The sequence below is a fragment of the Vombatus ursinus genome, unplaced genomic scaffold (genome assembly GCF_900497805.2).
Source record: "Vombatus ursinus unplaced genomic scaffold, bare-nosed wombat genome assembly UNPS02000577.1, whole genome shotgun sequence".
In the NCBI taxonomy this organism is placed as follows: Eukaryota; Metazoa; Chordata; class Mammalia; order Diprotodontia; family Vombatidae; genus Vombatus; species Vombatus ursinus.
In genome coordinates, this window is record NW_020940355.1 from 7,720,627 (window position 1) to 7,735,289 (window position 14,663).

The 14,663-nt window shown below is 37.4% G+C and overlaps 1 protein-coding gene across 2 annotated transcripts in view; it reads right to left on the bottom strand.

Annotated features, from left to right (window-relative positions):
* Positions 1–1,301: 1,301 nt before the first annotated feature.
* CAP2 (cyclase associated actin cytoskeleton regulatory protein 2) overlaps positions 1,302–14,663 on the bottom strand; it is a 148,851-nt gene continuing 135,489 nt past the window's right edge. For both annotated transcript variants that reach the window (XM_027864254.1, XM_027864180.1), the window contains exons 8-13: positions 10,919–11,108; positions 9,308–9,480; positions 8,043–8,166; positions 7,868–7,950; positions 4,152–4,292; positions 1,302–2,064 (exon numbers count right to left, since the gene is read on the bottom strand). In XM_027864254.1, the coding sequence (XP_027720055.1) occupies positions 1,981–2,064; positions 4,152–4,292; positions 7,868–7,950; positions 8,043–8,166; positions 9,308–9,480; positions 10,919–11,108 (795 nt within the window). In that variant the 3' untranslated portion in view covers positions 1,302–1,980. The remainder of the gene's footprint in view (positions 2,065–4,151; positions 4,293–7,867; positions 7,951–8,042; positions 8,167–9,307; positions 9,481–10,918; positions 11,109–14,663) is intronic.

Here is a 14,663-nt window from a genome sequence, read left to right on the forward strand (position 1 = left end):
GGGGAAAGTCAGGATGTGGAAAGTCAGGATGTGAAAAGGATAACTGCGATTGCATTGTCTTGGTTACAGGGTCTTTGTAACGGTAAAATGAAGTAATGTATGTATATTTTTTTTCTGTAAACCTCTAAGTATAATGATACATATACAAATATATCTTATGGAGATTAACATTCGCTAACATATATTTCAAGTTGGCTTTGTGGCAAAGAAGTAATGAATTATAAAAAGGGATTGTAGAATTTTGTGGTTGACACTCTAACTAAAATGTCTTGCATTTCAAATGCAGATGGCCTAATATATTTGTTTCAAAGAAACAAGCCAACTATTTTCCAGGAGTGCTGGATAGGATGCTCTACTAAAATACTCTCATTCAACCAGACAGACTCACAGCTGTTTCTATCAAATCCAATTACATCAGGAAGGGGTTCAGGAAAAAAGAAAATTATGGACGGGAAAAAAGGTTTCAACATTCAGAATTATTCTCTATATTTAAACAATTATAGTCTCATTTTATTTCAGAATACCCTTGAAAAATGATTTTTACTATAAAGCCACAACATTATACATATAGACAAAAACCTTGTTAGCAAAACCTTGTTATGTGAGCACTGGTTATTATAATACTGTAGAGATACCTAAGATATTTAAAAAAATGGAAACAATATACCCTGAAGGCTGTATATATGTATATATATGAATTCATTTATATATACATATATATGGATTCTCATTACTACTTCTGCAAGCATGTCACTAAGATTTCATCATCACAAAGTATTATTACATGTGATCCAAAAAGTATGCTGATTTTTCAGTGTTATGAATTGAAAATACACAAATGCATAACAGGTCTATCTCAGTGCTTGAAAAAGCATGGTCTCTGAGTACTACAAAACTGAGTTGGGGGGCCAAAACCAGAATCGATTCCTTAGGCTTTGATAGGTAATTAATAAAGAAGAAATTTATGGCTTGTTATGTGCATTTCAAAGGCTGGTCTGTAAGTTTTATAAGCAGAAAAGTAGTACAATATGCAAAACAAATCGAGTCTAAAGTCTACTTAGGTATGAAATGACCTTAAAGTGGAAGTCGTTTACAAGGCATCTGATGCTTAATAGGTACCAAATTAAAAAAAAATTTTTTTCTTAATCTCTAGAGCAAGAGTGTGAGGTATTATGTGTAAAAGAAATTACCTCCCCCGACCAAATAATAAGACAGAAGGCACAAAAATGAAAACTCTTCTGGTGATGGGGCAGAATTTTAAATAAATCAGTGTATTTTCTAGAAAAAAAAAAGACAACTCAGAATTTTACTTTCAGTTTTCAGTAACTAAGAGGGAGGTTCCAGAAACTATAAATTGGCATCCAAAGGTGGACTTTCCCTAAAGATTTAATAAAAAGTGTGATAAAATACTGGCAGATACATTTCTACTGGCAGATATGTTTTTGCTGAAATGCATACTCTAGATGACAAAATTTAATGGATGAAGTTACAAAATAAATCACACTTTCCTGGGCACATTTTCACTGCATTATACATGATTTGGCTAAAAGGTAAAAATTAGCATCTTACATTCTTCAAGATAGTTATTAATATTTTTCAACTAGTATTAACATAAGAATGGAATGCAACAGAACATGATTGTACAACCGTATCATGCAATATTTTGACTTATCAGTCATTATGCCATAGCCAATGATATGGGGGGAGTATATTTTTTTCTTTAAGTCTTTTATGTTCATATGGCATCTTTTAGGATCAAAACTATAAATGAATGCAGATTGTGAGGCGTTTTCAAAGATTTCAGAATGCCTAATAAAGCGTGCTGGAAATATCCCTGTTCCTAGAGTACAGAGCGGTTGCTTGAAGGCCCAAACTACAGCAGTCTCGGCTGCTGCTACTTCTAGTCCTTTGATGCTGCTATTCCTTATTCAAGTGACCTATGGGTATTAAGGTCACAAGGTTCTGTGTGTCCAAAGGAGATTATCCCACTATTTCTGCAGGTTCAGTGACCAACTTGGATCCATCCCATGCTGTCTTGAACTGTTCAGGAACAGGAAATTCTTTCTGGTAGAGGGATAACAAGAATGCTGGTTAAATAAATGAAGGTTGTCTTATATGCATGCAAATAGTTGGCACAATGGCACATTAATGCACATAATGGGTGAAGAATTTATATCTATGGCAAACCTGAGTCACAGAGAGGTGCTCTGCACCACTCTCCAGAAACCATTTCGATACCACACAGAGTCCAAGTCATGTTATTAGTTAGTGATTGTAGGAATACTCCTCACCTACCCTCTGACCTGGGAAGAAAATGTATTGAGGCTAACAGGGAAATCAGTTTCCCACATCCCCTTTTTTCCCTTCCACTCCAATCTGGGAGAAAGACATCAATACATTAGAAAAGCAAAGGAACAGAATAGAAAGGAAAAGTGGGAGTAAAGAAGTTTTGCTGTTTTTTTTTCAAGGACACCTCTCGGGGACTTCATCTAGGGATCTCAGTTAGAGGAAATGAGCATCTAGCTGTCTTTGGCTCTGGAACTCTGGCCTCCCTCATTTATCATTCGGGAGTCACTGAAAATGTTGTAAGTGAACTGGAGCACGTTTTCTTCTAAAATGGATATTTTGGTGAATCACAAAGCTATATTTAGCTGAAGGCAAGACGGATTTTTAATCAGGCCCCTTCTTTTGAGTGTGCATATACGCATATATATGTGTGTATATTTTTGCAGTAAGTACTTGTTGAATGGTAGCATCACCTTTCGTAGAGCCAACAGAAAGTCTCAGAAGGGGCACCTCAAAGAAGCCATATCTTTAATATTCTAGAAGAGTGGCTGGACCAGATGGCTTCTGAGATTCTGTCTGGCTCTTCATCAATGACCTCGACAAACTTTTGGCTCTTCTTGTTGAAGTCAGCACAGTGAATGAGGTTCAGTTTTTGCTATCAAGGCACACTTCTGTGTGACTGTGTGAATTACCAATGTTCTCTGGGTGATCTCAATTCTCCTTTGGAAGGAGTCATTGCTCTTTGAAACTACTGTCCCTTCTATAAAGGAGAGATGTACTCAGTTCAAAGTACATGGGGCTGAGGTGGAGGGGGGTTAGAAAACAAGATATGAAATCTCATGAGAAGTCTTAACCAACAGAAGAATGTACAGAATGCAAACTGGCTTGACACGCAAGTCAATGTGAATTTTTCCACTTAGGTCAAAACACATTTTGCTTTTGTTTTTGGAAGCTGTAGCCCAAGTATGTGTGGGAAGGACACAGAGAGGAAGTGATGGTTCCTAAGACAAGGGAGAGACTCAGTGTTGTTCTCTGCCATCTGTAGGAGCAGTGCTGGCCATGCTTTTCTCCTCACTGGGAATTTCCTCGTGCTTAAGGGAGGTTGGTTGTGGCAGTAGTGACTAGACCAAGTAAATCAGCCTGTGTGCTGGCTCCCCATCAGCTGAAAAATTGACTAGTAGATCATGATTTCTAGTAGATCAAGGCAGATTTTCATCCAGAGAGTGTCATGCTAAGAACCCCAACTAGTTTATCTTTTCCCATTTAATAATATTTATTTTTATTTATAAATATTTATATTTATATAAATATAATATTAAAATATAAAATATAAATAAATATTTATATAATTCTTGAAGGTTTAAGGATAAAATTTGTAAAACATTTTGCAAACCATAAAGTGCTATTTTTATTATCATTGAGGCAATTTAGATACATATTTTGGACTTACTGTAGCCTATTATCAACCATGACTTGTGTGAAATAAATGGAATAAATGATATCAAGCTGGAGCTGTGTGATCCATGGAGATAGATTGGCCATGTAGCAAGAATGAAGGATCACAGCTGGATAGCTTGAGTGTCTCACTGATATTTACATAATGTTTAAAAAATCTAGAGGAGGACCTCTGTCATGTTGGGTAGACCCCACATGGAGAATTAATGGGAAAACACAGAAAAGTAACACAAGAAAAGAAATTGTGGATGAGTTCTGTTCAGCACTACTGGAGGCAGTACCTACATCAGAAAGATCATTGATTCATGGAAGTATTAGAATGCAAGCTCAGAGCTGAATAAATGTTTAAGCAAAAGTATGAATGTTAGCTGTAGAGTCTAAAGAAAGATCTCAACAGTCTGTATACTCACATAATCACCATCCTGTGGAATAAGTATGTTCATTTCAGATGACTTGGCACTCACAATCTCACAGTCTAAAGCTTCTTCACTAAGGTATATGTGGCAGCCTTCTGTCTTATTAATTGAAATTGTTGGCACTTTCCCCATAACCTGTAGTTAAAACAAACGAATAAACCTGTAGCGCTAAGGTAATACATATTAGAAACTCGAACAAATTCCAATGTAAAATTCAATAGGCCTTAAGCAAACCTCATGAATATTTGGATGAGGGCAAAAGGATATAGTTCAGTGGTGGGTTCCTGGAACTGCCATTTTGGGAAAAAGGGATTATAAGAAAGGAATTTTCAAAACTTAGGATCCCCTTCCTGAAAAAGGAGATGGAGGTCCTCATATTATAGCAGTCACTGTCTCCAGAGGTGGCTTAACACTTATTTCTTAGTAGGACTGCAATGTTCATGAAGAAACGAATGGATAATGAATGTGTTAAATCTATGTTTTCATAGATTTAAAAGTTTTTCCCCCATATATCTTTGCCAAGTTTGAATGAACACAGATATTATTGTCATATTACATAGTATTAATAGTAAATAAATGATCCTTGAACGTGATAGCTGATTGATTAATAATTTTCTGAACCAACCAAAAAATAAAGAAACAGGATGGTTCTCCTTAGCAAATTCTTATGTTAGATGAAAACACTTATACCCCATTTGTCGTATGAGATTAATGTGACAACTAAATGAGATGATATACATTTAGGTACTTCAAAGATAATAAAACTCCATATAAGTGTTGGGCTTTATTTTCAGAAAGCTTGGTCATAGAAGAAGGGCAGGGGTAGCCCATTCATAGAACAGCCTCCAATGTACACAACAGGAGAATAGATGCTGTGTAATGTTTGCAAATATTTAAGTGCTACCAAAATATTCTGCTTAGTTGTAAGTTTCTTCAAACAACCAGGCTTTAGAAATCTCTGAGGTGTTCTATAATAGTCAAATGTTTTCTATCCTACCATATTACAGCTCCATAATTTTTCTTCTTGAAATGGTAATTAAAATGATAAGAACTTCTCCCTTTTCATCCTAAAAACAGTGTTGAGTTGCCAACTGCTAAACTCATGTAGACTGGCACTACTGATGTTAAGAATTCTCTGGGGAAACTCAGTCCCCACATATCTTAGTGCAAAAAAAAAAAGGAGAGGTAGTTTAGGGTCATAGAAAATGGCAGAGATTTCCATGACAAATACAAAAGAAATCCAGAACTGGAGAGCACTAACATTTCAGTAATTTTTGTTGTAATTTCTTTAGTTTAACAGCAGAACATTAACATGCACAACACTGGCCAGAAATTTGCAAATGCTAGGACCATGGATGAAGAAATAAGAATGAGCACCAAACAAATAACTTATGGGGGCAACTTTCTGTTTAAACACCATTTTAAATTTAATCTCATAATACAATGATGATCTAATGTACCCAGCTTACAATTCTGACACCTTGAGATGGGCTCTCCCCTATGAATCTGGGCAAGCTGTAGATAGAACAGTTTTAGTTACAAAGAAGAGATCATTTTCCTTTTATCCATCTTTTATATTATGAGGTACATCCAAGTTTATGATTATATCTGTTTGGTGTTATTCATTTGTGTTTACAAAGCACTGATTGTCTTTTTGACTGAAGCGATTAAACAAGCATAGACATTTCAGCAAACAGAGGTGTGTTTTAAAGTTTTTTCCCCCATTCTCCAAGTGACATATATACAGTAGGAATTGTTTTTCCATGCAGAAGTTTAAGGAAAGAATTCATCACTACTGATAGACCAAACTCACATTAGCACAATCTTGTGTGCCTCCTAGAGAGAAAGTACAGAAAGCTGATAATTCTCTTACTGTTTCATTGATTTTTGTTCTTTTTTTTGTTGAGACTGTGAGGGAGCCTAAAATAGATTTATTTATTCCTCTCACTATAAGGTATAATCTTTCTGCAATTGTTTCTGAAGTTTTCTAAAATAACCATATGAAGCTGGGTGTGGTAAAGCATACCTGCTATTTTTACTATGGGGGAGGTTGAGGGTGGTGCGTCTCTTGGGCTCAGGAGCTCTGAACTGCAGTAGGAATACAAGAAGATTGGGTGTCTACACTAAATCTAGCACAAACATAGGAGCTCCCAAGAGGCTACTAGAATGCTTAAGGAGGAAAGAACCAGCCCAGGTTGGAAACAGAGCAGGTCAAAGCTGTATGAATTAGCAGTCTGATCAGGCACTCGACTGACCACTGCACTTCCAGCAATGATGCCACAGATTTCCCTCTTACCTACTGATGATTGGGTGTGACCCACAGCTGTCTGTTACTGTACTTTGGAGGCTCTTGAGATGGAGAAAATGCATAAATAACTAATATGTCACTTGGCTGAGACATCACTTGAATACCATGTAAACCATAAGAATTTTGAGAGAGGCCAACTTTAGTTTAATGTTCAAGTCCACTCTTACAGTCTCCATTCAGGGTAAAGGGTCCTGTTAAGAAATCTTGGTGTCTGGATCCTAGACCAGTAGAGATCCATCATTTATCAAGTAGCTGAAAGACTGGGTAATTCCCCAATCTAAAAAATAGCACCAGAGAATGGTGGAGGCCCTACAGAGACACTGTTAACACCAAGGTGTTAGATTCCCTGGTAACCGGGAACACAGGAGCAACAGAGAAATAAAGAAGGGAACTTAAGAAGGACCCCCCCAACAGGTGCAGGAGACAGCTGGTGCCAGACAATGGATCATAGGGAAAGAATCTGGCTCAAGATTTAGCTTAAGAGGAAACTGAGGGTTGGAGAAGCTTGCCCAATTCTGCCTTAGCCATAAAGGGGCCTCTATCGACATGGGTGAAGAAGCTGACTGTGGAGTCTACCCCTTTCCTAAAACTCCGGTTGTGGAGGCCTCAAGGAAATTCAGTGTGACTCATTAGGGTCAGGGTCAGCTAAGTGGCATGGGCTTGAAGTCAGGAAGATCTGAATTTAAATCCAATGGCAGACACTTACTAGCTGTGTGACCCTGGACAAGTCACTTAACCCTGTTTGCCTCAGTTTCCTCATCTATAAAATGAGTTGGAGAAGGAAATGGCAAACCACTCCAGTATCTTTGCTAAGAAAACCCCAAATGGGGTCACAAAGAGTTGGACACAACTGAAAATGACAGAACTCATTAGGGTCAATCTAGGCCAGGGGTGGGGAATCTGCGGCCTCAAGGATACATGTGGCCTTCTAGGTCCTTGGGTGTGGTCTTTTGACTGAGTCCAATTTTTTTAAAATTTTTAGGCAATTGGGGTTAAGTGACTTGCCCAGGGTCACACAGCTAGTAAGTGTTAAGTGTTTGGTCGAGGCCGGATTTGAACTCAGGTCTTCCTACTTCAGGGCCGGTGCTCTATCCACTGTGCCACCTAGCTGCCCCATAAAGGGGTTGAAGTGGATGCTCTCTGACATCCTTTCTAGTTTTTTTTTCCCCCTTGGGCAATGGGGGTTAAGTGACTTGCCCAGGGCCACACAGCTAGTAAGTGTTATGTATCTGAGGTCTTCTCATGTATGAATTATGTATATGTATAGTTATGTATAGCAGGTATCCTGATTCTAAATCCAGGGCACTTTTCTGCTGCCATTCACTGTGCCTCCTCTTAGGAAATTACCATGGTATTATGCAAGGAGAGAATGCGTGCATTTCTGTTTTGTGCTAAAGCTTACCTGAATTTGAATATCCTTGGAATTGATTACTTCCACAATGCCCACAACATTATCAAACACGAGGCCAAACTTCTTGCAATTGTCTAGAAAAAAAACAAACTTCACAAAATATACGGAATTGCTTTTATATGAAATGAATTATCACAGTAACTCTAAAACCATAGGTCTACCCTACCAATTGTAATGGAATTTATTTTTCCTTTAATTTGTAGTGTTGATTTGTTACATTTGAAAATGTAAGCCACTTGCTTCAGCTCAGTGTCTGAAATCACAAGGTCATTGCTGTTCTCTTGATATTCCTAAAAGAAAAACAGACACAAATATTACTGTATTAATATATAGATGGGCAAATCCATTGATTGTTGAAATATATAGACTTTTGCATTTTTGTATTTTTTCTCTTTCAGAACCTCTTCCATAGGGAATGAGCTATAGCTTTTACATTTTCACTCTGTGGATGGGGAATGTTGCCAACGTTGGTTGGTCATCTAGAGTTACCTTCTGGCGAATTATGTTCTTCACCTCTATGCAGAAGAATTGAGAGTATCCCTCATGCTGGCTTGAGTTTGATGAGCATGCACATACATAGATCATGGGCTAGCTGTTTTCTTTGTACCTTCTTGCTGATGAGCTAGACTGGGCAAAGAAGCTAATGGGTGAGCAGTAAATCCTGTGAAACCTGCCCAATTGGGTGGAAGTATGAATGTTAAACACAGCCTCTAAAGGTTAAATCATTTGGAAATTTGGTTTAGGGAAAATCTCTAGTGAAGCCCATGGCCTTAGTAGAACCATCAACTCTCATCTCTATTCAGAATGTCATACTTCTGCTACTTTTATTTCTATTTTCAAAGTGTTTTTTTAACCAACAGAGATCTATTTTCTCTTCATCTCAATCTCCACACCATTGGGGAAAAATCCCATGCACCAAATATGTGTAGTAAAGCAAAGCAAATTTCCTTATTTTCCTTGCCAAAGAATACATGTCTCATCTGCACCTTGAAACCATCATCTAGTTCTCTGAGGAAGTGGATAGCATGTTTTATCATTGTTCCTCTGGAATCATGGATGGTCATTGCATTCATCAGGGTTCTTACAGCTTAAAAGTTGTTTTGTTTTACAATGTTTTGTTATTGTATAAATTATTCTCCAGGTTCTGTTAATTTTATTGTTTATCAGTTTATAGAAGTCTTCAAAATTGTTCATTTTTGTAATATTGATATTATAATATAGATTCTGCAGTTTCTATATGGAGAAATCCTTGAAAGTTGTGGATGCTATAGAGGGATGTGATCACATTAAGCCTGTGTCAACATAACAGATAATAAACATGTTAAGGTAGAACAAAATGTATTGGATATAGTCATTGAAAATGATTTGGTACCCTGTCTTCTGGGTCTCAATCTGCGTGGGCTGGATAACGATTAATACAGCTATACTTACCACTCTCCATTTCTTTCCTTCCAGCTCTAACACAGGAGGATGGTTCTGCTGCAAAGGGGACTGGGGAGAGATGGAACTTGGAGTGTGGTTTTTAGTAGGAGAATGAGTTTGTCCTTGAGCCCTCAGCTTGGGATTCTTATGTGTCTTCTGATCATCAGACACATGTCGGAGTCCTAGAAAAACCAAACTCATCAACAGGTATCCTGACACCTTGTGTAAAGAGAAACTATCTTCCTCTACTTTGAAGAACTACAAGAAGCCATGATTTGAGCAGAAATTACATAATTTCATAATGTTGTTCTATACATATCTTAGGGCCACCTGCTCTTATGCAAACTCCATGGGCCTGGGTTTGGTTATTCTATTTATTATTGAGCTTCAGGTCCGACTTTTCATGATCTCATTTCAGATTTTCTTGGCAAGGGTATTGGAGTGGTTTGCCATTTCCTTCTCCTGTTCATTTTACAAATGAGGAACTGAGGCAAACAGGGTTAAATAACTTGCCCAGGGTCACATAACTAGTGTCTGAGGTCAAACAAGTGTCTGAGGTCATATTTGAACTCAGGAAGATAAGCCTTCCTGATTCCAAGCCCAGTGCTCTATTCACTATGCCACCTGGGTACCCATAGCATCTAGAGGTTTAGATAATAGCCTAGTTGGTAATACTACCAATTGAAACACCTTTGCCTTGAGTATCTAAAGCTGATGGGTAGAATTTCATGTTTTCTTGGCATACATCACGGAAGGAAATGAAAAACAATGACATGGCTAATACTTTTATTTGTATGAAGATAAAATATTTCCTACCTTACCAATTTAGAGTATGCCATTAAAACTCTACTAGAATAATAAATCCAACTTTGTTTCACAGATGAGTAATCTAAAGTCTGGAGAAACAGGTAAAGGGTTTTTCAAGAAGGGCCAGGACTAGAATGTTTGTCTATTGACTAGTTAGTATATTCTTTCTGCTACACACACTATTATCTGTGCAAAACAAAACTGTATTGTCATGTACTTTTTAGCTTTTAGCAATTGTTACTGAAAATTGAATAGCATACATTAATCCTTTTCATGTACTTTTTGTTTCAGTAACACTGGCCTTCTTGCTATTCCTCACACAGAATACTCCATCTTTCCCCTACTGTATCTCTGCACAATTTTTTCCTCATGCCTGGAATTCATTTCCTTCATTAACCATGCCTTACCTGAACATAGTGAGATGGATTCACATTATAATTCTTCAACTACTATGTAAGCTCCTTGATAGCAGTCATAGTCTCTACTCCATTTATAAACCCCTCCAGTAATGTTTAGCTGGTGTTTGGACTGCAGAGGCAGAAGCCAAAGCATCAGAGTTACCTAATATGTTAACAACTGGCAGATTTTTAATTTGGAGCCCCTGAAGTCTGATTCTAACTCTATTGAGTTACTTAACCTGTAGGAGGGGAATATTTTGTCATCCCAATAGTATTTGCATGTGTATGGCATGAGAATAGAATGATTCACTTATGCCAACCAGGGATCAAAATAAGCGGCAATGAACTCTAGGAAGACTTGTACACCAGGTGTTACTAGATACGAGAGACGTGCTTACTGTTCTTGTTCTCTAACCTTTAGTAATTGCCTCCCCCTGGTTAAGCTGAGCAAACAAAGCTGAACGTGATGGTGAGGACTCTTCTTTTCTGCCTTCATTATCAAAGATTGGAGGTGGTCCTGGAGGTGGTGGAGGAGGAGGGGGTGAGGGGACACCCTGCCCACTGGAGAGGACAGACAGTACTGATGAAGGGGATGCTACTGGACCCTGCAGAAAAGAAAAAAAAAGAGAGGATTTAAGAAACACTTTTTGCTTTAAGATTTGTAACCTTAGGCAGCTAGACTTTTGCCAGGGAAGGACTCTCAAGAACTGTTGGCAATAGAAAGACTGAAATTCATTAAAGGATTCTCAAGGATGTAAGTCCATGCAGAAGGAGTGTGTGAACGCGCACGCATGCGTGTGATGGCCCTATCCACAGATTCACAGTATAGTTAAGAGACTAGCAAAACCTTAAAGATTAGTATTTGTTCACAGGCTCAGATCTGAAGGACACGGAGCTTTGTCTAGTTTAGAATTATAATAAAATTATATATATTTATCTACATATATACATACATACATACATACATATGTACATACATACATACACACACACACACATATAATATATCCCAAGAGTGAGATACTTTTTAGGATACTGTTGCTTGTTATTATATTTGAGTGAGAATTGCTGAGGAAAAGATTTAATGGGTCTTAGATACTTTTGAATCTTTTTGTAAGATTGAAGAAATAGATACTCCTTTTCTAGGTCAACTTTTCCATATATGGATGTAAGATAATGTATTCCCAAGCAAGTATTATATACTGTCTTGGGTGCTTCATAAAGGCCAAGCAAGATTAAAGATATAAATAATTGAAAAGTGTATTCCAGTGTTGATTTTGTAGTGGATCAGTTTAAAGGGCTGACCATTACTAAAAAAATGTAATAGTTGAGTTCTTGCCTTCTTTCCATTATGCAACATAATTTTTCAACACTAAATTCCAAGGTATTAAAAATAGATTGGTATGGTGAATTATGAAAAAGGGTAATAGGTTCATATTTTCTATGTGTTTTGTTTCTAAATAAATATGGCAAATGGTGTTTTAGATGTTAGTGATCAGTGATGAAGATTTGGGAAAAGATGGAAAATCTTTGTATAAAAAATAATTCAGTAGGTAGTACCAAAATTTCTGTGAGGAGAAAAGAAACCTGACAATTTTACATCTACTTCAAAAAGTCAGTATAAGGGACAAGATCCAACAGGACAAGACTTTTAAAAAAAAATCTTACCAGAGTAAGAGGCCAAATAGTGTGCAGTGAAATAGCACACTTGTCATTAGAGATTAAAAACTTAATTTAATTAAAAAGAGGCTGCCAGAAGGTTTAGAAAACTTGTTGGACAGGAATCCAGTTCAGTTTTAATGCTTGATACAAAATACCTTGCAATTAAAAAAACACCTTTGGCAAACTCTAAATGCTACTGGACAAATCTATTGAATTATGTTAATTCATAATTTACTCAATAGCACGAAGAGTACAAATCGATATGTCTGAATGTGCAGTACCTAGTTTCACTGGGGAAAAAAAACTCCACAATGCTTATTCAAACCCTATTTACCCACAGATTAGGTTATAAATAATTGTATTCTTTGTGGCTTAATGGAATCAGAATATTTTGGATTAAATCTTATCTCTGGCCTTATAAACCATATGATCCTGGGCAAGTCACTTAAACTTTCTTAGCCTTGGTTTTTCTCTGCGTAAAATGAAGACATCACCTGCAGTACCAACTTAATAGAGGTCTGAGGCTCAGATGAAATAATGTATTTAAAGCAACTTGCAAACTTTAAAACACTATGTATATGTCAGCTATTTTTAGTATCTCAGTATTTCCAGGGATAGATACCTAAATAAGTGAATAGGCTTTAGGCCTCTTCAGAAGTTTAGCAAAAAGCCACAATTTGAAAAAAAAATTTCTTGTTATTTGTTTTTGCTACTTCTATTCAGGAAAAACATCAGTATGACACCTGAACCATTCCTGTCCAATATAGAACCATAGATCTGGACTCAGAAGAAGCCTCAGAGGTCTTCTATTCCAACTCTTAGCCAACATCTGACAGGTGATCATTCAGTTCATACCATTTTTGAACAGCTCTCTGACCTAAGCAAGCACCAGACTTGAAAAGAAGTAAAGAGAGGAAAAAAATCTAAAATAGTGCTGGAAACTGGATCCATTTTCTTCTGGGTTTTAAAATCTTCTTTTTATGATATCAGGAAAGAGTTTGAGAATTTTATTTGAAGCATAAAGTGCTGATATTACTTTTATTCATCTAACAAAGTTTCAGTGCTTTGCTCATAGATGCTTTCAATTCTGAAGTGTTACTTTTATTCATAGAGTAAGTGAAAGAACAGAAAATTTGCTGCTAGAAACACGGCTACTTTGTACTCTTATTTTGTGGAAAGGGGAGACGATATGGGCATCTGAAGTCACAGTGGTTCTATCACTCTCAGAATTCAAGGCTGCCCCCAAAGAGCCATTAGGGAATACTGAAAACAACAAGCTACATATTCAAATTCTTGTAACTATGATACATTTGGATGGCTGACTCAGGAATACTAAACAAAGAATTCACTACACCAAAGAAATAAATGTTGAAAACCAAAGCCAACAAAAATAAGCGAACCCAGATGAAAAGCTGAAACAGTGTCTTTAATTTACCTTTGTATGCCCTCGAATACTGTAGTATCACCACCATAGAAAACACAATACAATGTCCTTGTTTCCAAGGTTACTTTTGCAATTAACATTCAGAGACTCTAATGCATAAAGTATACTTGAAACTGAACTGATTAAACATCCCCTTAACTGGATCACATTAGGGTACACCCTGGAATACACCAGGTTATCTTTTCCTTTCTCTCCCCTTCTCTCATATTGGATGTTGAGAGATGACATCACCAGACACTAAAGCTTTCTACATTATCATTAAGGTAGGAGGCTATTTAATGTCATCCCCATTAATTGGAATCATGGCAGCTGTCTAAGGACCTCCTCTATGGCCTGAGTTGTTCCGATTTTGCCACCCTGAAGCTTGCCTTGTAAGGGTATTTGGCAGCAAGGGTTGCCTGACTCCACAATGTATCAAATGAAGAAATTCACCATTCATTAGAAAATGATGTCAAAGATACCATATACAGAGCTTGCATTTAGAGATAAGGGATGACTGACTTTTCTTATTGTCACCAGTCATTAGAAAGATCCAAAGACATAGTGAAGCACACTGATTTGTGCCACTCCTTTGCCTGGGACTTCAATTGTTTTTGTAGAGGACCTCAAGGAGCCAGATGCAGTAAAATGTCTCTTCCAAAGGGACTTGAGTCTATCACTCCAGTGCTGAGCCTCAGGGCAGCAAAAGTACCAGAGGCCCTGTGCTTCTGGGATTAAGACATTGGGAAGTAGCAAAAACCGTGACTTCAGACGCCCATATCATCTCCCCTTTCCACAAAATAAGAATATAAAGTAGCAGTGTTTCTAGCAGCAAATACTTTTAGACATGCCTCATCTCTTAACAACTTGGGATTAGGCTTTTCTCCTTGGGCGACTGGAACACCAATTATTTACTGATGCAGATGTCCATTGAGAATTTACAGCCTGTATCACCACATCCCCTATAATGGGGGTGGAGGATCCAGAAGAGCTGACATCACCACCCTATCCTCACTCTTTGTTCAGTCATGATAAGATCCTGGATAGTGGGGGACCTCAATCCTCCATGCCATGG